Genomic DNA, 23,852 nt, shown 5'->3' with positions numbered 1-23,852 from the left:
GTGTTAATTTTGTATTAAAACCCAAATATTTGGTTTCTAGCTCTACCACTAACTTAAATTCTTTAATACTGTTTCCTTGTCTGTCAGATGTGAAATTCTAACACCTTTTCCTCCATTTGTTCATTAGACAAATATTTATGTTCTAGGTAGACATTGTTATTTTTACCTGTCAGTTTTAACCTTTAAATAATTATATTGGTTTTTCTACTCATTGCCCACACTTTTAGAAAAGTGCACTGAAATGTTTGTTTTATCATTTTTCTGGTAGTAACTTATTTACCTGCCTTATTCTTTTGAAAAACTACACAAAATAAACTGTCTTTCAAATATATGGTCCCTAGGGATTGTTGTCTCAACTCTTTATCTCTAACTATATATGGGTAGGTGGTTTTAAATCTTAGCCCAGTACCTGAATGATGTACAGAAATTGCTTTTGCCAGTCCCTTATCAGGGCAGCATTGATTGCTAAATAGAATATTAAAGAGATTGATATGCGAGATTACCTGTTTTTTTCCAAACAGAGAAAGTAATAGAGGATAAGAAATTTCATGCAAATTTATGCAGGGGATGCAGTAGCTGTGATTTCCAGGTATTCATCTTCTCAAAATATGTTTCTCCTGTGTAAACAAAACATTTTCTTTGCTTTTGTCCTGATGAATGGAAAATTGATTACCTTAATTGAACCTCTATTCAAACTCACTTACAAATGACGGTGACAAACTGTAAAGAGATAGAATAAGGAATTTCAGCTCTTGAAGCTTTTACTGCACAGGTGAATTTTAATGAAAATCTAATTTGATATTAAAATCATGAACTAGTTAATTGATTTCTTGGCAAAAAAAGGAAAGCTTGTAAGTGAGAGCATGAGGATAATACACTTTGACTGCACATGTCGTATTGTTGCACAGGAGGTAATAGGTTGGTCCTGGCATGTATTATATCTAGCAGCGAGAGTGAGAATTAGGACCCAGTAAGTGAGGTTGAAGTATCTGAATTCATTCTTACTGTCTTCATGGTGGAGGTGGTAAGATGCAGGAAGGTGATAGTAAGAGATTTTTATTCTTTGGTCACATACACTTTTGATGGAGATTCTTATGTAGAATTTAGTAAGATGTATTTTTACAGTTTAAAATGAGTTTTGTCAGCCATTGTTCATGATTAGAAACCATTGTTTACTATGTGCTGCAGATGATGATTTTTCTTATTTTAATTTATAATTCATTTCAGCTACAGTTGAAAAAAGCCTGAAATGAAAAGTGAAGCACATTGAAGAAAATATTATCATGGCTTATCTTAGTGCTGGTTTATTCATGTTTGTAAATAAAAATTTAATTATTTTGGTGCCACATTGTCATGGGGGAGGTAACAAAGTTAAGAGAATTCAGAGTGCAGAATGTCTTAGAAAGTGGTGTTTTCCTCATTTAGGCATACTCTTTGGTATTCTTTTGTAAAATACTTCAATATTAAAAACATTAAAACTTCCAGTAAAGGACAACTATATGACTTTTTAGTTAAATACTTCACGTGAACTATTAAGGGAACTCAGGGGCAATTTAGAATATTTATTGAGTTTTGTTTGTTCTCTCTCGCTCTCTCTTTCTTTCTTCTCTCCTTCCTTCCACATCCATCTGTCTGTCCATGGAAATTTCTCACCCATGTAAACACTTTTTGGAAAACTGGATTTGGGGGTGCCTGGGTGGCTCAATTGGTTAAGCATCCAAATTGATTTCTGCTTAGGTCATGATCTCTTGGTTCATGAATTCCTGCCCTGCATAGGTGTGAATCCTGCTTGGGATTCTCTCTTCCTCTCTCTCTGCCTCTCCCCTGATTGTACGTCTGCTCTCAAGGAATATTGGGTTTGTAGTTGGTATTTATACTCTGGCCTATTTCAGATCAGGACTATTTTGGGCATTTCAAAATACGAAAAAGATGGAATTTTAGGAAGTTTGTTATTTTAGAAGTATCTGCTTTGTTTAATAGAAACAACTTTGAGCTGGCTAATTAGAAAGAGTGCATACAGGGATCAGTCTTAGAAATGCTTGAACAATAAAATTTACTATTTTAAAAGGTATAAGATGAGCCCCTGGGTGGCTCAGTCGATTAAGCGTCTAACTTCAGCTCTGGTCATGATCTCAGGGTTCTTGGGTTTGAGCCCTGTGTCGGGCTCTGTGCTGACAGCTCAGACCCTGGAGCCTGCTTCGGATTCTGTGTCTCCCTCTCTCTCTCTGCCCCACCCATGCTAGCGCTCTGTCTGTCTCTCTGTCAAAAATAAATATTAAAAACAAAAATTTAAAATGTGTAAGAGTTTTCTGAAGGCGATGCAATTAATACTCTTCAGAAACCTTTTCCAGAATATGAAATGACATCTAATGAATGATTTTTTTTTTTTTTTTTTTGCTTGGTACACAAGCCATGACATTTTTTTCCCTGTCGTTTTTCAGTCCCATTGTATTGTATTGAAATCTTGTATGCTCTCCTTGGAATGTAAACTTGGTGACGTTAGAAAACTTTTCTTTAGTTTCTTGTTAAATGAGCTTTTCCCAAAATTAGAATGCTATTTCTTAGTGAATATTAAGGATTCTCTAATTTTCTTTTTGTTATATGTTATGTTATATAGCAGTTGGACTCTGATTTGGCTTTCAGACATAAAGGAATTATATTTCTATATTTTAGTAATACATTCATATTGATTTTAACATACATCTTCTAAAATTATCACGTGTTCTTTATGTCCTAACTTAGATTTCTTTTTATAAAAAGGAAATGATAATATAGGGTTATGTACTAATATTGTTCTAGCACTAGAATATATCTCAAGAATATTTCAAGAGGTTAGAATCCCAAATCCAGTAGCTGTGAATAATGCAAAGGTAGGAGCCGAGGAAACTTCTAAGTCCCACTTTAGGCATAAATGCTCAGGCACTAGACATGCACGGTGCTGACTTCCAGCTGTCTTGCTTTCAGAAAATTCAGTAAACCTTTTCCAAATGAACCAAAAGTTATCAACCTGCTGCCCCAAATACCAAGTTGTTTTCTTCTTTTGGTGTGTATAAACCCGTAGTGCCATGAAGAAAGTTACATCAACATCCTCCTTGGAGCACTTCTCCACTTAGCTGTTGTGGAATGTTTGTATACGTGATGCCTCCCCAGTGCACTTGTTCAGAGGAAGTGAGTCCGAACCCTAAGAGGCAGGTTAATTGAAAAGGACTTCAGTAAGAGATCCATTTTGTTGTGATTGTATTCTGCTGTGTCCATATATCTCTGAGAGCCTTTGCTAATTTTAGATCATACAGATAAGAAAATAGCTACTAAGGAGATTGGTTATAAAGCAGTTCTTGCTAGTTTTTTATGCATTTTAAAGAGTGCTTACGTGACCACCTGTACTTTTAAAAGGCGGAACAAATGAACACACATACGGGTGAACCCAGAACTAAGGATCTCTGCAGCCCCTTTCTGATACTTGGAACTAGTGATTGATAGAACAGTAATCCTTCGCATTTTTTCTTCCTGCCAATGCATGTTTTAAGTTTCTCCCTCTGGGCCCCATTTGGGAAGAAATTGGCTTAGGCACATTTCCTGCAATGGGGTGTGTTCTTGCTAGTAATGGTAAATGCATGCGTTGGTATCTGTCGAGCCACATCTGTTTTATCCTAAACACCAATTTTAGAGTTGGAAGTTGTCTGATACTGAGGTAGAAAACCAAGTCTCTGGTTTATTGATGAAGCAATTATCATACCTGGTCTTCATCAGAATTGTCTCTGAATTCCATTTTGAAATCATAACAGTTCTATAACTGATGCTTACTCAGAGGGGTTCAAGTCAGGTTAGAATTGTAAGTCCCTCTTAATGTCTGATCTTAGTTGCCTTTCTGTTGGGAAAGAAAGAATTTTATTGAGTGCCTATCTCTTGCCCAAGTGCTTTGTACACATGTAATTTTTACGTGAGAGTGGCCTTGTCTGGCCTTGATTGGAAGACTAAAAGACTAAAGATTTGGCTTGGTTCTGCCATTAACTTCTTTTATGATTTTTAGGGAATTTGCTTAAACTCTGTAGGTCAGCATGTGTTTGCTTGTACTTACTTGTGATCAGTAGAGTACTAGCTAATAATCTTTTTTAATTGTAATAAAATACCCAACACAAAATCTATCATTTTAACCATTTTTAGTGCACAGTAGTGTTAACTATGCACACATTGTGATGGAACTGATCTCAAGAACTTTTTCATTTTGCAAAACTGCACTACTATACCCATTGAACAGTGACTTTTCTCCCCCCGCCCCCCTTCTCCCAGCCCCTGGCAACCTTCTGTTTTCTGTTCCTAAGAGCTTGACTCATCTAAGTGGAATCACACAGTTTTTGTCTTTGTGACTGGCTTATTTTACTTGGCATAATGTCCTCGAGGTTAATCCATGTTGTTTGTAGCATGTGTCAGAATATCCTTACAATTAAGGCTGAATGATATTGGATTATATGTTTATACCACATTTTGTTTATGCATTGACCCATCAATGGACATTTAGGTTGGTTCCACCTATTGGCTGTTGTGAATAATACTGCAGAGAACATGGGAGTCCAAGTATCTCTTTGAGATCCGTGTAATCTTTAACTTGCAGTTCTGATGCTGAAAGGCGGTGGTCCACTGGGTTTTTGTTCTCCTAACCACTGTCATACCTTAATGACCTGTGATAATAAGGAATTGGAGAGGATCAAAACAGTGAAAAGTTGAAATAGTATTTTTTGTTTTCAGGAGGTGTGTTTTTTTGTTTTTAAGTTTAACCATCTGTATAACAGCAGCATTACATTACAGTATACCAACAGAACGCAAGATACAGAATAGAGACAGTAAGGTACTCGTAAATTAGCATCAGTAGCAAGTGGTTCAATAGCTTATGAAATCTTTCATAAGTGAAGAATATGAGCTTGCACATGATCTGTACGCCATGTAAACTTAAAAATACTGTGGCAACTTTATTACCCTGTGTTGATGATGGTAGATGGCAAGTTATTCAAATAATATAGCTTCTCACAGATGGAGTATCACCAGTTACATGGCACTGTATAAGAAAATTGAGGAAAACCGAAGCATATATCTTAGTATAATTACTTAGAAAGTTATGTGCCTAAAACACGCAAACATATGTCACCTCTCTGTAATTAATGAAGAAACTCAATTGATAATGATAAAACTAACTGAGTTTCATAATTGAAGAAAAATAACAATTGAAAATTTTACCCAACCTAAGGCAAGAGGATAAAGCTACGTAACAGATTTTTGAGTACCCGGTTTTACTAAGCCCTAGTAATTTGGCTACACAGATTCCTAGTAAATAGCCTTTCAAGTTGCATGAAAAGATAGTACAGGGAATTATTAATCATTTTCCTTAAAGAATAGCAGAAAGATCTTGTGTTTTTTAAAGAGTTTGTAACCCATTTCAGCTTCCTAGTAAACCACACACTGTCCATACATACTCTGAGACTCCTGGCTCTAAGACACTGGTTCTCCGTGTACATGGACCCTTCCAGGCTGTGCTGTTCACTTATGATCACTGTACATAATTCGCCTTCCCTCAACAACTGTAACAAGCACAGTTAAAGCAGTGGCTGACTGAAAGAAAGTTGAGGAGAGCATATGATGTGAATTTAAAAAGACATGACTTGCTGCAGGTGAGAGAGAAGAGTCACAGGGTCAGGCCACCCAGTGCCTACGTCAGTCACATGTTAGGTGGGAAAACCAGAAACTTCACCCCGTGAGCATATAAGCAAATACAGGCCTGGCAGGTCCACTTACACCTGACCCAGCGCTGAGGACTGACCTAATCAGCAGTCAAATAATCCATGGACATTGTGTAGATGAAGCACCGTGCCTCACACTTTGATACGTGACATTTATAAAAGTGCTCTGTAGGAGTAATTGTATTTAATTGTGGACATTTTTAGTGTGTGGGTTTTTTTTTTTTTTTTTTTTAATCTTACTATCTTTAAGCAAGTCCCCCGTAATTCCAGTGTTCCCAAATGTTCTTTGAATACAAAGTTCAGAAGTTCAGCTGTTTTAAGTTCCTGCCTTTGGGTATCTCCTTAATACCCTCTATTTTATCCCCCCCTTTCCACATGCCTCTGGTTAAGTTTCTAATCCTCAGAGATGGGCTGGTCTCTGTCAGTCCTTTTCTCTGCAGTGTTATTTTGGAACTACCTTTATTTATTTATTTTTACTCCTCTGTGTTAGGTTACAAATTATTTGGACTTTTCTGGAGGCATCTGTTAGCATTATTTGTTTGTAATCTTGGGCTGAAATTTATGACACCCTTAGGTAGGTTACAAAACCAATTACAGAGATCTCAGGAGTATATTGAGCATAATAATTCCCAAACTTTTGCATTTCAAAACAAATAGAAAATGAGGAATGTACACAGTGTTATCACCTCTTGTTATTTTTCCATTAGGCACATTTAAAAGCACACAATCATCATTATCATTATTTTACAAAAAAAAAATGATAATTTTCATTAGAATAAAATGAAGTTCTTTCCTACAAAGTTGGAAATTTTGCACCAACATAAAGACATGCACAACAATACTGAGAACTATTTTGTAATCCTAAACTTTACCTTTACCTGGCTAAAAAATAGCTAATACAGATATTTTGTCCCCTCAGCAACCAAAGATGTTTTAGCTCTGGATCCCAGGTCTGTCCACTTTCTAGAATAATTTGCAGTCCTTTGCTTCCCTTCTGCCAAAACAACTACTTAGTGTCATTTATTGAGTTGCCTGCATTGGCCAGTTCGGTACAAGGCACTTCATTTCCTCATGAATCCATAGCATCACTAATTAGTTCTTAATACCATATTAATTCACAGACAGTGAAGCTCTGCTACCGGAAGCTTGTGATTTCCCACTAGTCCTGCATCTGGAGCAGTGGGTGGACCCAAGATTTAAAAGAAACTGCTCGGTCACCACCTCTGCTGCCCCTGTACTTTCTTCCCACACAAACCCCATCCAGTCCTCCCCCATTCTAGTTTTAGTTGTGGGAGAATGCCTGACCTAAGGAGTTCCGTGGAAGCTAACCCCCGGTGGAGGTGGTCTTCTGCTTCCCGAACTGTGCCAGACTCTGGCAAGGCACGGCATCTGTCCCGAGGACGGGGGCAAGGGGGTGGGAGGGTGGTGGTGGTGTTCCATGTTCCTTGATTTTTTCAGGGTCGACCTTCTGTGTGCCTATACAGTTTATGCCCTGTGCCTTTGCTTATGTTATACCTTCAGCTGAAATGCCCTTCTTCATGTCCTTTACACATTCCAATCCTTATTTGGCCTGAGCAGAACTTAAATGACACTCTTTATAAAACTTAACATCTGCCACCACCACTGCCCCATCCCAGCCTTCCATTCCTGCAGAACATATATATTTCCTTTCCTTGTATTAGAATTACCTGTACTTTGTGCTTTTGAGATATTTGTGCTGACTGGCCTACCTGTTCCCTTGTTTGTAATTCAGATAAAGACTGCGGAAGGATAATTCCTTATAGAGTAGTTACTTATTAGCAAATAAAATATTTAAGACTGCAGCATACATTTATGAGCTTTTCATTTATTCAGAGCAAAGGGATGCTTTCTAAAGTATTTTTGATAAATTTCAGTACAACCCCAGAGTATTCACGAAATTGAAAAAATAGGGTAAAGTATGTCATAAGGTACATGTAGGGTCATATATAGTGCTTAGTTTTAATCTTGGAAATAAATGCTGTAATAAAAAGCTAGCTACAAATATAGAAGCTAAAATTTAAAGCATATGAATGTTTTCTAATACAAACCTTGGTTGGGGGGGGGGGGTGGGGGGAGGAATGTGTTGGCTGTCTCACTTGGTCCAGGGATCTGGGATCACAATTAGCTACTGCATTACATTTTTGCAACAGATACTTTCTGAATGTTTACTATGTGCAAGGTGCACATGATAAGGGGCTTTGAGGGATACAAAGAGAAATAAAATCTGTTTACTTCTCGTAAAGTACTTCTAGATTAATAGAGTCAGTAATGTAGGGACATATATACAATTGTTCCCCCTTACCATGGCAATATGTCCAGGACCCCCAGTGGATGCCTGACATAGTGGATAGTACCAAACCCTATTTGCACTATTTTTTCCTTGTACATACCTATGATAAAGTTTAATTTATAATTTAGTCACAATAAGAGATTTATAACAATAAAGTAGAACATTTATAACACTGTATTATGATACAAGGTATGCAAATATGGTGTCTCTCTCAAAATACCTTATTATACTGTACTCTTATTTTTCTGATGATGTAAAATGATAAAATGCCTACGTGATGAGATGAAGTGAAGGAAATGACATAGGCACTGTGATGTGGCGCTGGGCTTTGTTGACTTTCTGACAGTATGTCACAAGATCATCTGCTTCCAGCCCGTGGTTTGCTGCAGAGAACTGAAACCATGGACGAAGACTCCTGTACTTCCTTTCTTTCACTGATGAGTGACATTTCGTTGTATGCATATCCTACATTTTACTTACCCATTTATCATTTGTTAGGGCATTTGGGTTGTTTCAACTTTTTGGCTATCATGAATAATACTGCTGTGTGCAAGTTTTATTTATGTGTTAAGTTTTTGTCTGGACATATATTTCCATTTCTCTTGGGTGTATACCTAGGATTGGAATTACTTGTTTGGTAACTCTCTTATTAACTTTCTTAAGAACCACTTGTTTCCCAAAGCAAAGTACCCTGTAATCTCAAAGTCCTTGTTTGATCTCTCCTCCTCTCCCCTGGAGTCATTGATGTGATAATATTGGGAGTGGGAGGGAGGGAAAACAAAGAAGAAAAAATTTTTATTACTGTGATTTTTTGTTTTAACAGACAGCTTATGTAAGATCAGCCCATATTGGAAATGATCTAATTTTATTAGGAAGCAGACTCTCAGAACACGGCAGTCTTAGCAGAAGTGACTGAAGCCCCTCTCTATAAAATGCTAAAAGGAGAAATTGGTTTCGTTTGGGAATGTTCATTCGCTGACATCTCATTCAGTGATATCAGAATCACCTGTTTCCTTGGGAAATACACCATCATGATTTGTAACTTTTACATCTGTAGGGGATGCTTCACACACTATTAAGCATTTTTACCTTTTTGAATGCTCACGGTTAGTGAATTTTCACGTTCTGTTGGGTTCATTCATATGCATTTGTCAAAACCTGAATTCATTCAATTTAATGATGATTTTAAATTGCTATATAATTTTCACCAAACATGTGCCAGTTTTAGACCCTGCAGGGAGTAGTTTTCCACTAGCTCACTGAGAGAAGTTGAGGTTGCCCTTGGATTTCCCCTTGGAGAAATGATGAATGGATAGAACAAACCACAAGGAATGTAATAAAGCTAATCATTCACATGACTAAAAACCCATCTCGTCACTGTTCTGTTGCTCTAAAGCTAGAGCCTAACTTGGCTCTGTTAGAGAAATGAAAATTTTGGTCAAAGATTGCAGATATAGCCATGTGGCAGAGGGGTACACAATCCCACTCATTCTTTGGCTGCTTTATGAATTGCTGTTAGGAATTCTTGCCCTTAAAAATGTTGAGTTTATGACTTCTCTGTTTTTCTGCTTGTCAGCAGCCTGAAACAGTTCTCAAGACTGGCATATGTCATTAGGTAATTGAAACCTAAATCACGTTCAGGGCTTTCAGGGACGAATGATCCTTCAAGATTCAGAACTGTCTAATTTGAGGCTTATGTTTGTAGAATCAATTCAGTCCCAAGAAATACAGTTGTACTAAGCATTAGTTCTTGATCAGAGACAGGAGGCAGGAGGAATGGTTGGTGGCTCATGGACTGTTAAAAGTTATGGCTCTTCTTCCCTCCAAAATGTGTATATGTCTATACTAATAATTTTTTGATACTGTTTCATTAGTTTTGTGGCTTCCAGGAACCCTATGTTAAGAACTTCTAATCCACGGCCCACCCTGTTACCATATTGGAGAGGCCATACAAACTTCTTGTAGAGTCTTGCAAAAACAATATTTCATCTCTTTGACTTCAAAAACATTACTTACTCATTGTAAGACACTTTTTGATTGAAAGAAGGAAAATTCTGTAATCCATGTCCACCACCCAAAGCTTCCCCAATACATTTTTTTTTTTTTAACTATATAGTCTTTATAATCTACTGTTTCATTGTGAACACCTTTAGACACCATTAAAGTATTCTCTTGGGGGTCCTTTATTAGTATACATGTAAAATTCACTGTGGTGTTCACTCAGGGATTTTGACAAGTGCATAGGTGTGTTCGCCTGCCACCATCAAAGATACACAATAAGTTCATCATCATCTCAAAAAATTCTTTCTTGCTGACCCCGCCCCCCAACTCCTGGCAATCACTGATCTGTTTTCTGTCCCTGGTTTGTTGTTGTTTTTACCAGATTTTAATATAAGTTGAATCACTGAGTATATAGCCTCTGAGGTCCATTCTCTTTCACTTAGCAAGGTGCGTTTGAAATTCACCCATGTTGTTACATCTATCAGTCCTTGTCACTGTTGACTAATAGTCCATTGATCAGACTATTTACTACTTGGTTTACAAAATAATATTTTTATTTATTCTTGAACTACTTTTGCTAACATTCTAACATTGATACTTTGAACTCTTTGTGACCTTAATCAGTTGTATGGTTTCAGTTCTATTCTCTTTTGTGTATAATCTCCTCTTTATTTTTTTGTTATGAATAACATCCTTTCCTAAAGAGATTAAATCTATTGCACATTTCTGCCCATGTTAGAATTATGTTTGAAGAAAGCAGAGGATACTTAAAAAGGATAAGATGACCAAACTGCTGGAATGTTTTTTTGCTGTTTGTACGGTTCTGCTACTATTGATGATAAACATTATTGCAGACTTCTTGTTGTGCTTTTCTCACTGGACGCTCACAGCAACATTGAATGGTAGATGGCAGCGTTTAGATTATACAGATGAGGAAACAACCTCCCAGAGTTAGTAAATTGCCTCAGGACACACAGCCAGCCAGTGGCGGGGCAGTCAAATCAGGGTCTTGTGACTTGTTTTATATTAAAGCATTCATTATGACAATAGTGGCAAACAAATTTGTATTTTATTTAATATCTTATTTGGTGTAACTTTCCTCTGGAAAGAAGAGAGTGAGAAAGATGATCCATAATGGAAAGCACTATTATTTAATAGGATGTTATGAAATTGTAGCATCCTCCCTATCTTTCAGAGCTCTGTGAGAGAGTCATATATTAAGTAAGCAAGTAAATAAGTAATTTAGGAAGAATAATGAATTTTGTGCAAGGCAGTTTTAGAAGGAATTTCATTTTGTTGAAAGTCTTATTAAGGTTAAAATGCTGAATCATAGTCTCTTCTGTCAATGCTGTGTTTCAGATTATTCTTCTATAGCAGTGCTCAATGGCAAGTGTGTGGTAAATAGTTGTTGATTGAATATTCCAAATTCTGAAGATTCTTTAAAATTTGGGACTTGCTCTTGAGGCTTTGAATATTCATGTGCGAGCCCTTTGCCTGTCATTCTGAACTATGTTCACTTCATGTATTAAGTATATTGCCTCCTTATAGTCTTTCATTCAAATATTTCTTTTGTTTTGGAATGCTTGAAAAAAATTAAGAAGGTACTGGCTGGAATTCGGGTAAGCTCAACTGGATTTAAGAAAGAAATTATCTAAACAGATGGCCTTTGCCTGAATTCTGCTTGTTCCCCCTGATGTCCTTTTTTTTTATCATCCCCAACATCCCGTGTTCCCTTCTCAGGTTCCTATGTGATCAGGTGGCCAGGGCTGAAATGTGTTGCCTTCCTCTGATTTGCTAGGTTTGTCTCATAAATGCTGGAAATTAGGACAGACAGATATATTTCTGAGCAAGAACTCCTCAATTGTAGAGTCCAGAACCCTTGATCAGAGTTGGGGATTCGAGTGCAATTCAGCCAGTGTACATATTAGAAGTGCAGAAAATACCCACTTTGACCAGATACCAAAGAACCAAGTAGACATATCAGCCTTAGGCCAAAGCCCAACGTTAGCATTATGAAATAAATTTCCAGCAGCTAGAAACTGAAAATATTCTGAAATATTTTAATTAGTACACCATCGTCATTAAAAAGTGAAGGAGTCAGGCTATTAAAATTTGGAATTGTGGTTCAGGAGCAGGGACCTGTCAGCACTGTCAGCTGCTCCTGTGTTTACCATGCTGTACATGTGTCTCAGTAGATAGATGCTTTCAGCCTTTAATATCATTAACCTTTTTGTGCTTCTAGTTCAGAAAAACCATTTCCATAATTTCTTCACTCAGGAAGTTCGTACCTGGGATTTATAGCTTGGGTAAATCTCAGAAAATCAGTCCATCCCTAACTACTGAAGATGGTTGGCTGTCTTCATCAATCAGAATCTTTATTTTAAATTTCAAAACTATGAAGTATTAATCCTTTCTTAGAAAGTTATTTTGAAGTTTTATTAGTGAGAACAAAATGTGTTTTGAATACATCATTTTTCTCTAAAATTTTGTTTTCTTCACCACTTTTACATTCTTTTACAGGATCAGAAGTAGTTTATTATAAATTTTGGAATTTTCCCCTTATGAAATTTTGATGTGTCAAAGCTGACATTCTGCTTTTTTTTTTAAATTTTTTTAATGTTTATTTATTTTTGAGAGAGAGAGAGACAGAATACAAGTGGGTTAGAGTCAAAGAGAGGGGGAGACACAGAATCCGAAGCAGGCTCCAGGCTCCAGCTGTCAGCACAGAGCCCGATGCAGGGCTCGAACTCATGAGCTGTGAGATCATGGCCTGAGCTGAAGTTGGACGCTCAACTGACTGAGCCACCCAGGCGCCCCTAGGAAGGAATACGGACATTAAATAATGAATTCACTCTAGGTGTAGCACTGAAGAGAAATCCACAAGAAATTTTACTAAGGATGATGTTTAGAAATATTTAATCTGAGACTTGATGACTTGGAATGAACCACATGTGATATAATAAAAAATCTATTTGGTTTTGTTCTTGGTTCTGGACATTGAACTTCTAAAATCCTTGGAATTTCCTGAGTGATAGGAGTATTTTATTACTCATAAGGAGCCCCTGTCCAGCACACTTGAGTTTATGTTTACGAGGTAACTCAAGGAGGAGTCTCTAGATAGCTTCAGAAGGGGACTGACTGGTCACCAGAAAGAACGCATGATTAGAGGGTGGGAACTTTTAGCCCCACCCCCCCATCTCTTGGGAGGAAATTGGGCCTAGAAATTGAGTTATAAGAACTCATGAACATGGGGCACCTGGTGGCTCAGCCAGTTAGGTGGCTGACCGTTGGTTTTGGCTCAGGCCACTGTCTCACGGTTTGTGGGATTGGGCCCCTCCTCAGGTTCTGTGCTGCTGTCACAGAGCCTGCTTGGGATGCTCTCTCTCCTCTCTTTTCTGCCCCTCCCTTGCCTGCTCTCTCTCTCTCTCTCTCTCTCTCTCTCTGCCACTTTCCTGCTTGTGCTCTCTCTCTCAAAATAAATAAACATTAAGAAACAAAACAACAACAAAAATTCTCGAACAGCAAGATTCTGAGAACTTCCAGGCTGGTGACTATGTCGACATGCTAGGAAGGTGGCCCACCTGGAGAGGGCCTGGAAGCTCTGCACCCCATCCTCACTCCATACCTTGCTCTATGCCTCTCTTCCCTTTGGTTGTTCCTGAGTCGCAACCTTTAGAATAAATAAACTGGCAGTCATAAGCAGGGCAGTTCCCTGAGTTCTGAATCGTTATACAGGTTTATGGAATGTGTGAGGGGGGGTCGTGAGACTCCCTGAATTTGTAGTTGGCCGCAGGGAAGCACAGGTAATTTGGGGGCCCCATCTGCAGCTGGCATCTGATGTGTTGGCAGTCTTGTGGCACTGAGCCCTTTACCTGTCGGTTCTCTGCTAATGCTGCATGGTGTCAGAGTTGAATTACTGGGACACTCGTTTGGCATTGGGAAATTGGTGTCGAAAGGATACCACGTTTGGTGTCAAAAACCACCATACACCAGGCAAGGGGAAGTGGAAGAGGAGTCCGTGGAAAAATACCCGGTGGGAGGACATTGAGGTGAGAAGGGGCTTGACTTGGTCTAGGACCTGAAAGAAGCTGTGTCCTGAAGGTTGTAAGCAGGTGATAGACATGATCAGATTTGAAACTTAAGAAAAAACAACCACAACATTCTAATTACAACATAGAGAATTGATGTGACCAGAGAGGGGAAGAATGGTTCTGGGGAGTCTCATGAGGAAGCTAGTGTGGGGTTGCACGCAGGAGACACTGGAGATGTACTTGGGAGACCAGGGCATTCAGAGCGGAGGTGGGTGCATGCAAGTTGCATGGAAAGCAGTGCTCCATGTTTTAGGAAGCTTATAAAATATGCCCGCTTCTGAAGAAATGTTTGTATCAGCAGCAAATCCAGAGATTTTTATGGGGGAAAATTGAGATTCAGGGTGATACAGGAGAAGACCTGTACATCCAGGTTCATGTGACCTTGGTTAAGTTATTTTGTCCTCTAAATCGCAGTTTTTTCAATTTGAAAACGAGAACAGTGGTTACCTTCTTACTTCATAGGGCTTGCGAATCACATAAGATGAAGTACGTCAGAGCCCTTTGTGATTTGTTGTTGGAGTGCGATACTTCGCATCTGTGTTTCTTGCCATCCTCAAAACCAAAAACAAAATAGAAGTCAGTTGAGTTACATTTCTTTTTCAGATATTTTCTTCTGTCCTACTTATGATTGAGTCTTCCAAGTAACTATTTTAGGAAAAGCCATTCTTACTTGAGGTGAAATATTTTCCTCAGAGGTTCTGAAATTGTATTTCAGGAACAGCCGGTTCATAGAGGTGACCCTGATCTCTGTGTGTGTGAGGCCTTACTTGTCGGGCCTTAAGAGAGAAGAGAGGAGTGCAGGTGTGACAGTAGGGGTTCTGGTTTTGTTTTGAGCTGGGGTTGGGGAGAAGAGGTGAGAGAGTGATTAGTTAGGTGCAGGAGTGCTTTCATCTTTCAGCCTAGAAGTAATTCAAGAGAAGCATGTTGACAGTTAGGATCCATAATCAATCAGCTACATGTTCAAGGTCCCATAACTTGGAAGACTTCGTTCTGTAAGCTATTAGGCATTTAGCAGGGCCAGTGGAGTCCATTCACTGTTGCTTGGCTATTCCCCAGAAATAGCAGAACCTGGCGTTCATGCTAACGCTTCTCCACGGGTAACTATCCTAGAACAGTTCGTTTTATGGTCAAGGTAGGGTATGGTCAAGTGTCTCATTCACTCTGCATCCCCAGAACCTAGTCATGTGGACTTGAATAAAAGTGTTTTTGTAAGGCATCTTCACAGTATTTACCAAGTTGCTTTCTTAAACTGTATTTGACATATACTGTTATGCTTCTGTGCACATTGATTCCCAGGAATTATTATTATGTACCCATTTAGTCCACAGAACCTGATTGGTTTTCTCTCCTTAACATCTCTCAGGCCTGTCCCCACCTCCACTTCCGTGGCTACTTTCTTCCTCGAATCCCTCGTTCCACTTGGATTATTATAGTTTTTAAATTGATATCCTACCTTCCAACCACCCTTCCCATTGCTGTCAAGGTGTAGCATTTCTAAGGAAAAGATTTAATTACTTTCCTACTAAAATGCTTAAACATTCCCTTTGCCGTAAGTTTCTAGCCATGGGGTCCTAACACACAGGGGTACATCAGAGTATTTGTGTTCTCACAAAGGTGAACCCAAAAGGAGATAAAGATGAGTATCGTGCCTTTTTTATAAATATTCTTTTAAATGATTTGTGGAACCACAAAGAAAGACAAAATCGGCTACATTTTTTTTTTTTTTTTGCTACCTTCTACGGCTAGAAGGAGCATAATTCTAAACTAGACCTCACGAGAAAGACACGAGAAAGTACTTTTCTCCAGAATGTTTTCATTATGGCACTACTCCTAGTGACTTTTATTTATGCTTTGTATTTGTTGTAAATGATAATGTTTTTGTTTAGTTTTTAATAAATTGAAGGCATCAAAGAAGCACATTATATTTTCATATTACAGATTTATAGTTCTGTATTTCTGACTGTACAAAGAATGAGCCAAATAAGAAAGATCAATATAAAAATGCCTTTTTTCCCCATCATCCCTACATTTCTAGTAGTTTGAAATTGTGTTTTCTGAAAGGAGTGATTGTGAACTTAAATTCATCTGTCATTGTCTTGAATTAAGGTGTCATTGCAGTACAGACAGTATGGGATAGGCATCAATGCTGTGATTGTCTTATAAATCAGGAAGCAGCAGAACCCAAATGTTGTTAATTGGAAGAGTTATATTAACACAAACTTTCATCGTTCTGAGTATTTTCCTTCAAATAGTTAAGTCTGTACACTGGAGTATTGAATGAGATATTTATACTGAGTCTCACTGTCTAATTTCTTTCTCCTGTTATAGATATCTTATGGCCACGTGCTTTATAATAAATGCTAAAAGAGCATATTAAATGGTATTAGGTGTTAAAATGCAGTTAAATGAAATATTCTGCTTGAAGTGTCAGAGCATAGGTCTCATGCCCACAGAGCAGGTGGAAATTAGAGTTATTCCCACCCACAAGGAAACCGTAGAGAGAGTGAGCCTAACTCTGCTTAAATCCTTGGCTGAGTGTCACATTTTATAGGCTCATAGGAAGCCAGGCTAAAAAAGTAGCAATTGGAAGCCATAAGGACAATACAGAGATATAAGCAGCCAAGCACCCTGAGTTGGAGTTTGTGGTTTGAATCCAAGTAAGATAACTGCCTAATAGAATATAAATCCAGTAGTCCTCAGAAAAATGGGACAGAATTCAATTTCCATATCAGCCATGTCTATTTTTCTACAAAAATACTAGAGATGGAGTTAGGCAGGAAAATGTGATCCATACTGAAGAGAAAGGCATTCAAAGAAACTCTTAGGCCAGATTTGAATTAAGCAAAGGTTTCAAAGCAGCTATTTTAAATATGTTCAGGAATTAAGGTATGTTCAGAGAATTAAAGGAAAGTATAATATGAATGAATAAGCAGAGAGATGATCTCAGAGCAATGGAAACTATGTTTAAAACAAAACAAACTTGGGGCACCTGGGTGTCTTGGTCGGTTGGGTGTCTGACTTTGGTTCAGGTCATGATCTCACAGTCTTTGAGTTCAAGCCACACATTGGGCTCTGCACTGATAGCTCAGAGCCTAGAGCCCGCTTCGGATTCTGTCTCTCTCTCTCTCTCTGCTACTCCCCAGCTTGCACTCTGTCTCTCTCTCAAAAATAAAATTAAAAAACAACAACAACAACAAAAACAAAAACAAAAAAACTTGGAAGTTCTAGAACTGAATTACTTTAAAAAAAAATTGCTGGATGGCTTCAAAAGTACTTTGGAAATATCGGAAGAAAGGAATAGCAAGCCTGAAGACAGGGTAGAAATGACCCTGTCCAAAGAGCAGTAAGATAGGTGCCTGGCTAGCTCAGTTGGTAGAGTGTGTGATTCTTGATCTCCAGGTTGTGGGTTCGAGCCCCACATTCGGTGTAGAAATTTCTTAAAATAAAATCTTAAAAACAAAACAAAAACACACAAAAAAATTGAAGAAAAGTGAACAAAAGCTCAGAGAACTGTGAAGTAGGCCAATATACATGTCCTTGCAATCGTGGAAGGAGAGATGACAAAGAGGCATACAAATATTTGAAGAAATAATGGCCAAAATTTTCCCAAATTTAGTGAAAAACATGAAATGATAGATCCAAGAAGCTTGCAGAGCCCCAAGAAAGACGAACACAAAGAGCACCTTGCCCCAGACATAATATGGTAAAACTCTGTGATGAAGAGAGATGTTTGAAAGCAACCCGAGGAAAATGATACTTCTTGCTTGCATTTCAAGGGAAAAATCAAAAATATTTGCTGTTAACCATAAAATATGAAGAAAATATTTTGGAAAGCTTGTATCCACCAGTAGCTTCCCCATACTTTTTTTGCAAGGCACTTCTTATGATATCAATGTGATATTAACAAATGTGACCTAAAAAAATATTGTATAATAAAATGTGTCAACATTTCAAGATCCATGTAAGGAAGATCTGTGTACTTTAGTGAACCAGTATTTTCCAAATAGCTGATGCATGATGTTATGCAATCATTCACTGGTAAAGGATATATTCAAAGTGAAAAGTAGACCAATGGATTTTAATGTAATAGTACAGAATGGCTTCAGATTCTGCGTTACAACTATTTGTTAAGAACCGGAGTGCCTGGACGACTCAGGTGCTTGACCATTCTCTTGATTTCAACTCAGGTCATAATCCCAGGGTTGTGGAATTGAGCCATGCCTCAGGCTTCACAATGAGTATGGAGCCTGCTTAAGGCTCATAATCATTCTCTCTCTCTCTCCCTCCCTCTGTCTCTCTCTCTCTCTCTCTGACCCTTTCCCATCTTTCTTTCCCTCTGCCCCTCTTCCCTGCTCATGCTTGCTCTCTCTCTCTCTCTCTCTCTCTCTTTCTGTCTCTCTCAAAAAAAAAAAAAAAAAGTACTCACCAGGGTTTGTGTTATCAAAGAAAAGTCAAGTGCAGTTACCTGGAAAGGCTATTAAATGACTCCTCCCTTTCCTATCTCAGAGAGACTGGATTTTCTTCATATACTTGACCTGGGACAATACACTGTGAAGGCAGAGTACATTTGGGCCTCCTGGTGTCTTCTTTTAAACTGGTTATTAAAGAAACTTGCAAAAATATAAAACAGTGTTCTTTTATTGTGGGAAATTATGGCTGTGTTTCATAAAATATGCCACTTATGTTAATATGTAGTGAATTTTATTGTTACTTTTAAATTAGTTTTTTAAATCTTAATTTCTAATACAGTAAATAATCCACGTTCACAGAAGATCTTTGGAGTCTTTCATACTTTTTAAGTGTAAAGGTGTCCTAAGCCCGAAAAGTTGAGAGTCGTTTTGAGTCTGCTCTGTCTTCAAATTCCTTTGAGAGCATCCAACTGGAAAATTGGAAAGATCTTGTAGCCCAGGAGATTAGTGTTTTTGAGCATATGAGGATATTCACTTTTTGTTGATATCCTTGATTATTTTCAAGTAAACCATATAGTCTAATGTGGAGGATGCTGCTTACTGCTTCTGATGACAGCCCTCCCCAATTTTGATATATTTTTTTCAGACCTGTTATTGTCAGCAGGGAGAGTTACCAGGAAAGCAGTAGGGGCCTTTTGCAGTGGTGACTAATCCTTCTTTTCTTTTCTTTTTCTTCCTTTTGTTATGTTTAGAGGTTATCAAGGGAGAGATGTTCAGAAAGTGTTAGAGGGCCTCTATGGCGGCCTGCACCCTCCCTTGCTGTGCTATTCTGAGTTGTTATTCACTTTCTGGGAAAGAACATTAAACATTTGAAAACAGAATCATTGACGTTTGTCTCACATGGTGTGAAGAGGAATTATAAAGATGGTAACGGAGAGAATTTCATCCAGAATTTTTTTTTAGTCCTACTTATAATCTGTTAAATGCATGTGGCGATGCTTGGTTTTGTAACCGAGTAGACAAGAAGCACAGTGTGCCAGAAATAAATTTTCTATAAGGGTGGTCATTACATAAACGTGTAGTAAGTTTATTTTAACATTATATTACTTTGTTCTTTGACAAAAATAACCCACTATAAAATAAAAGCAAAAAAAGCCCCCACCTACGTACCTGCTTGCATGAAACTGAATTATTCCCAACCTCTTCCATGTATTACTGCATTTCCTGTCTGTTGGTATTTCTCTCCTTTTCCATTGTTTTTAGTGACTTCATACTTATACTGGAATTTAGAACACTCGTTATTAATGAGCTTATATAGACCTGATTGTTAATTTTAACACTTAGATTACTGTGGTCATAAGGCCATCAGGCAACAAAGGAGTTCCTGTACCTTCTCTTCTGGCCTTTTATATTTTCACATAATATTTTTGGGAAGTTTGAAATTCACTTGTGTGTGAACAGGATCACTAAGACAACTTTATTTATACTTTATTTCTTTGACAGTTAAGTTCTGTGAAAAATAAAATTTTTCTCATGTTGTGCTTAAGGTACTTAATGGTGATTTACTTTCTGAACCATATTTTCGTTGTAATTTTGAAATGACATGGGGTTTCTTTCTCTTTGCAAATGATTATCGTTCAGAAAGTCACATAGAGGCTTTCACCAGAATAGAAGGCTTCAATTTGAGGCTCTTAATTAGAGAAGTATTTATTTGGGTCTAGAAATAAGACTTGATTATTCATCAGCTGTTTTCTTAAACCACAATTTCCCTTGTGTTTTCTTAGGCCAGAGATGAAGAGGAAGCTTTTCTGGATTGGAGTGATGATGATGATGATGATGGATTTGATCCAAGCACACTTCCAGATCCAGATAAGTACAGAAGCTCTGAAGAATCGGACAGTGATGATACGGAGAATAAAATTAGGTATGTTTTTACTTCTGGTAGCACTGAATATATGACTCTTCTCCTTTGAATCCAAAGGGTGTGTAGAGACCAACGTCGTGTAGTCTTCTCATTATTTTAGGGGCTCTCTTATTATTTCTGTAATCACTGTTAGTTTTAAGAGTATTTTAATAAGAGTTGTTTTTTTCTTTCTCTATTCTTCCCGTCTTTCTCCTTCTGGATCCTTTATGCATAAGTACTGGATGCAGTAGGGTATATTTAATACAAACAGAGGCAGAATTTTATTTTGATTTCACTGTCAAAGGACTCTTGAGAGTGTTATTAAAAATTCTCTCTGAATTTTGAAAAAGAGCAGTTATACTTTCATATTCTTTGATATAAAATTAAGTAACAAATACATAGAACAATGGAAAACTTATACATAAACAGTGCTTGACCAGTCTTCTCAATTGAAAATCTGTTCATTTGCAATGTGGACTTAATTTGTGACCATGCCAAAAACAGATGGAATGTGATCAATTGAATAATAGTGTGATTTGCTCAGCATTTGTTTTCATAGTAGTGTGTATTAGATTAAATTGAGATTGCATTGATTTAAAAGTTGAGGGCACTACACTTCATGGACATTCTAAGCCAATGATCCTCCTTAGGCAGAAGGGAGATACTAATGACAGATGAAGTCATGACAGATTGAAGGAAAGCTTGACCACTAGCTGGAGATTTTGGAGTTGGAGAGAGAGGCCACAAAGAGCTAGAATCTGGTTTTGAGTAAGACCATTATGAAAAAATCTCAAAAAAAGATTATCCTCTAAGGAGACGGTGCTGACAGGGGACATTTCAGAGTTAATCTTTATTTTGATCTTGTGTTCGTTTAAACATAGAATTATTTTTATAATACTGAAATGACATCTAAAGTGCAGTCTTCCCAAGTGATACCAGAAACTTGAGATATCAGCTATTGGACAGCTGGGTAGTGGACATAGCAGTTTCAATACCACAAGAGGCACCAGAGGTGAAAATAATTTGATTATGATTTAAAAAAATATTTAAACGTGTGTCATAAGGGTTAAATAACTTCATTTTAGGGCATAGTGCTGATATTGAGCTTTGAGGGTGAATATGCATACTTTGCTTCAGAAAGTTCCTTGGTATACATGTTGAGACCTTGATGAACTATCAGTATGGTTAAGTGTGCTGTCCCTTAGTTCTAAAATAAATGTCCCTTTTTCAGAGTTGGTTTGTGGGATCTCCATTTTGATAGATGTGATCTAACTCAACATGTATGGTTTGACACGATTAATTTCTTTTAAAAGAGAGAATTCAGTTGAGTAAAATTTAAAGATTTTAATGGATTTTCTCAACAATTCATGAATCAGGCAGCATCCCATTAGCAGATACAGAGATCCTCCAAAGAGCTTTAAAAAAATGAAAGGTATAGGTAGAGGAGAGCAGGAAAAGGAATTTTTTTTTTTTTTAATCGAAGAGTGGATTATTTCAGACAAGGTCACCTTCCTGTTGGGGATGGAAATGGTCTTTTGGGCAGATGACCTCACTAGTGCTGACCAGGTGATTCCATATTGACTGGCTATCAGTCACATTCCTAGGAGAGACTGAAGCTGCAAGTAGGTTAAATATCTTGGTTTGCTGATATGAGGCTTGGCGCAAGTCACTTCATTTTGGGCATGTTGTCTCGTCTTTAACTTGGAACTGTTTCTGAATAATTTTACTTTCTGGAGAGAACATTCATTGGTTCTTACAGTTTGTTGTTCAACATATTTTGCCTATCTGTCTAACATACCTTTAAAACACAAAACCAACCTTTGAAGTTTTTTTCCTAACATTTTTTATGATAGCTTCTGGGTCATCCTTAATCTGTGTGCAGTAGAAATTTCATTTCATTTTTCTGGCATTTCTTACCCTCGTAGTGACATTGCCCTGCTACCACCTCGTTAATATGACTTGTTCTCTAATAGCTTCACGTGTTTCATCCTCTTAGCCTGTAAATGCCTCAGAGGTAGAAACTGTCTTTTGTACCAACACATGCAGCTCTTGCCTCTACTCCTATGTCCAGTGTTATGGTCATAAGCACAATGAAGGCCCTGAAGTATTTGAATCAATTAATTGACTGATAAAGGAGATTTATAGAGTGAAAAAAGAGAAGTATAATTATAAGCAGCTATATGATTGGCCCTAATAGTTTAAATGATACAGGAGATGATAGAATAGACGGTTGGAGCAGCCAAGTTCAGATAGTGTAATAGTGAGGGAAAAGAAGGTCAGAATACCTTGAGATGCCAAAGCATCTCAAAGAAGAATGTTCGTATGGAAAATAATTAAGCATTCAATGAAAATTAAAATAGTTTTAATTTGGGGCACAGCTAGTAAGTCTGCTTTAACAGGGATTGAAAGGAATTGGTAAACTTGTCTTAAACTGAAGAAAAATCGTCCTTTGTTGAAGAGTATCATCAACACGGACTAAGGAACTTACCAGCAGTTTTGTTTTTGTTTATGATAACAGTGATTATCTAGTCTGATGCTCTCTTCTTGTAGATGAAGAAATCAAGGCTTTAAGGGATAAAATAATCTGTGATCACAATACTAAGTTAGGGGCAGATCAGCATAACCTATGTAAATCACATCGACTCTGTAGATCTAATACTCCAGTGAAATTGTATAGAATTATTCCAGCATTAGGACGGGTAGCTTCCTTCCAGTTTTATGTCATTTGGGTAAAGACTTGATCCATGAACCAACTGTAGGGTAGGTTTGACTAAATTGTGGTTTCCCAACTTCCAACATTACTGACATTCTGGCCCAGATAGTTCTTTGTTTTGGTGGGTTGGGAGTGATTGTGGACTGTTAAGCATCTTCCCTGGCCTCTACCACCAGTACTGCCCCAGTGCTTCTCCAGTCGGGACAACCAGAAATATTTTCAGACATTGCCGCATATCCCTCAAGGAGCAACATCTCCCACTGGACTAGACCCAGGATGACAGGTCCATATTACTGGTGGTTGATGTCTCCATGCCCCATCTAGGATATATTCCTTTCCAGTTAGCCCAAGCAGTCATTCTCAGTATGGCCTGTGTCAGTCTGCTGGGATTCCTAGCCAAGGAAAAACCAATTTGCCATTCTTGAACAGAGACAGGATGTGGGGTAGTTACAAGTAACAGCCTATGTGTGAAATTCCTATATATGCTCTACTTCTCTTTTTCTCCCTCTTCCCTTCTCTGTTAAAATGACCTCCTTGAGGGGCGCCTGGGTGGCGCAGTCGGTTGAGCGTCCGACTTCAGCCAGGTCACGATCTCGCGGTCCGTGAGTTCGAGCCCCGCGTCAGGCTCTGGGCTGATGGCTCAGAGCCTGGAGCCTGTTTCCGATTCTGTGTCTCCCTCTCTCTCTGCCCCT

General features: G+C 38.0%; 1 protein-coding gene across 1 annotated transcript in view; it reads left to right on the top strand.

Annotated features, from left to right (window-relative positions):
• The window catches only part of DDX10 (DEAD-box helicase 10), a 268,337-nt gene that overhangs the window by 216,548 nt on the left and 27,937 nt on the right, over positions 1-23,852 (top strand). Inside the window, exon 17 of the mRNA XM_019469241.2 lies at positions 20,329-20,468. Coding sequence (XP_019324786.1) covers positions 20,329-20,468 — 140 coding nt within the window. The remainder of the gene's footprint in view (positions 1-20,328; positions 20,469-23,852) is intronic.

Source organism: Panthera pardus, unplaced genomic scaffold (assembly GCF_024362965.1).
Source record: "Panthera pardus isolate Hobbes unplaced genomic scaffold, ASM2436296v1 HiC_scaffold_12, whole genome shotgun sequence".
NCBI classification, from domain to species: domain Eukaryota; kingdom Metazoa; phylum Chordata; class Mammalia; order Carnivora; family Felidae; genus Panthera; species Panthera pardus.
This window is presented reverse-complemented; position numbering and strand designations above follow the sequence as displayed.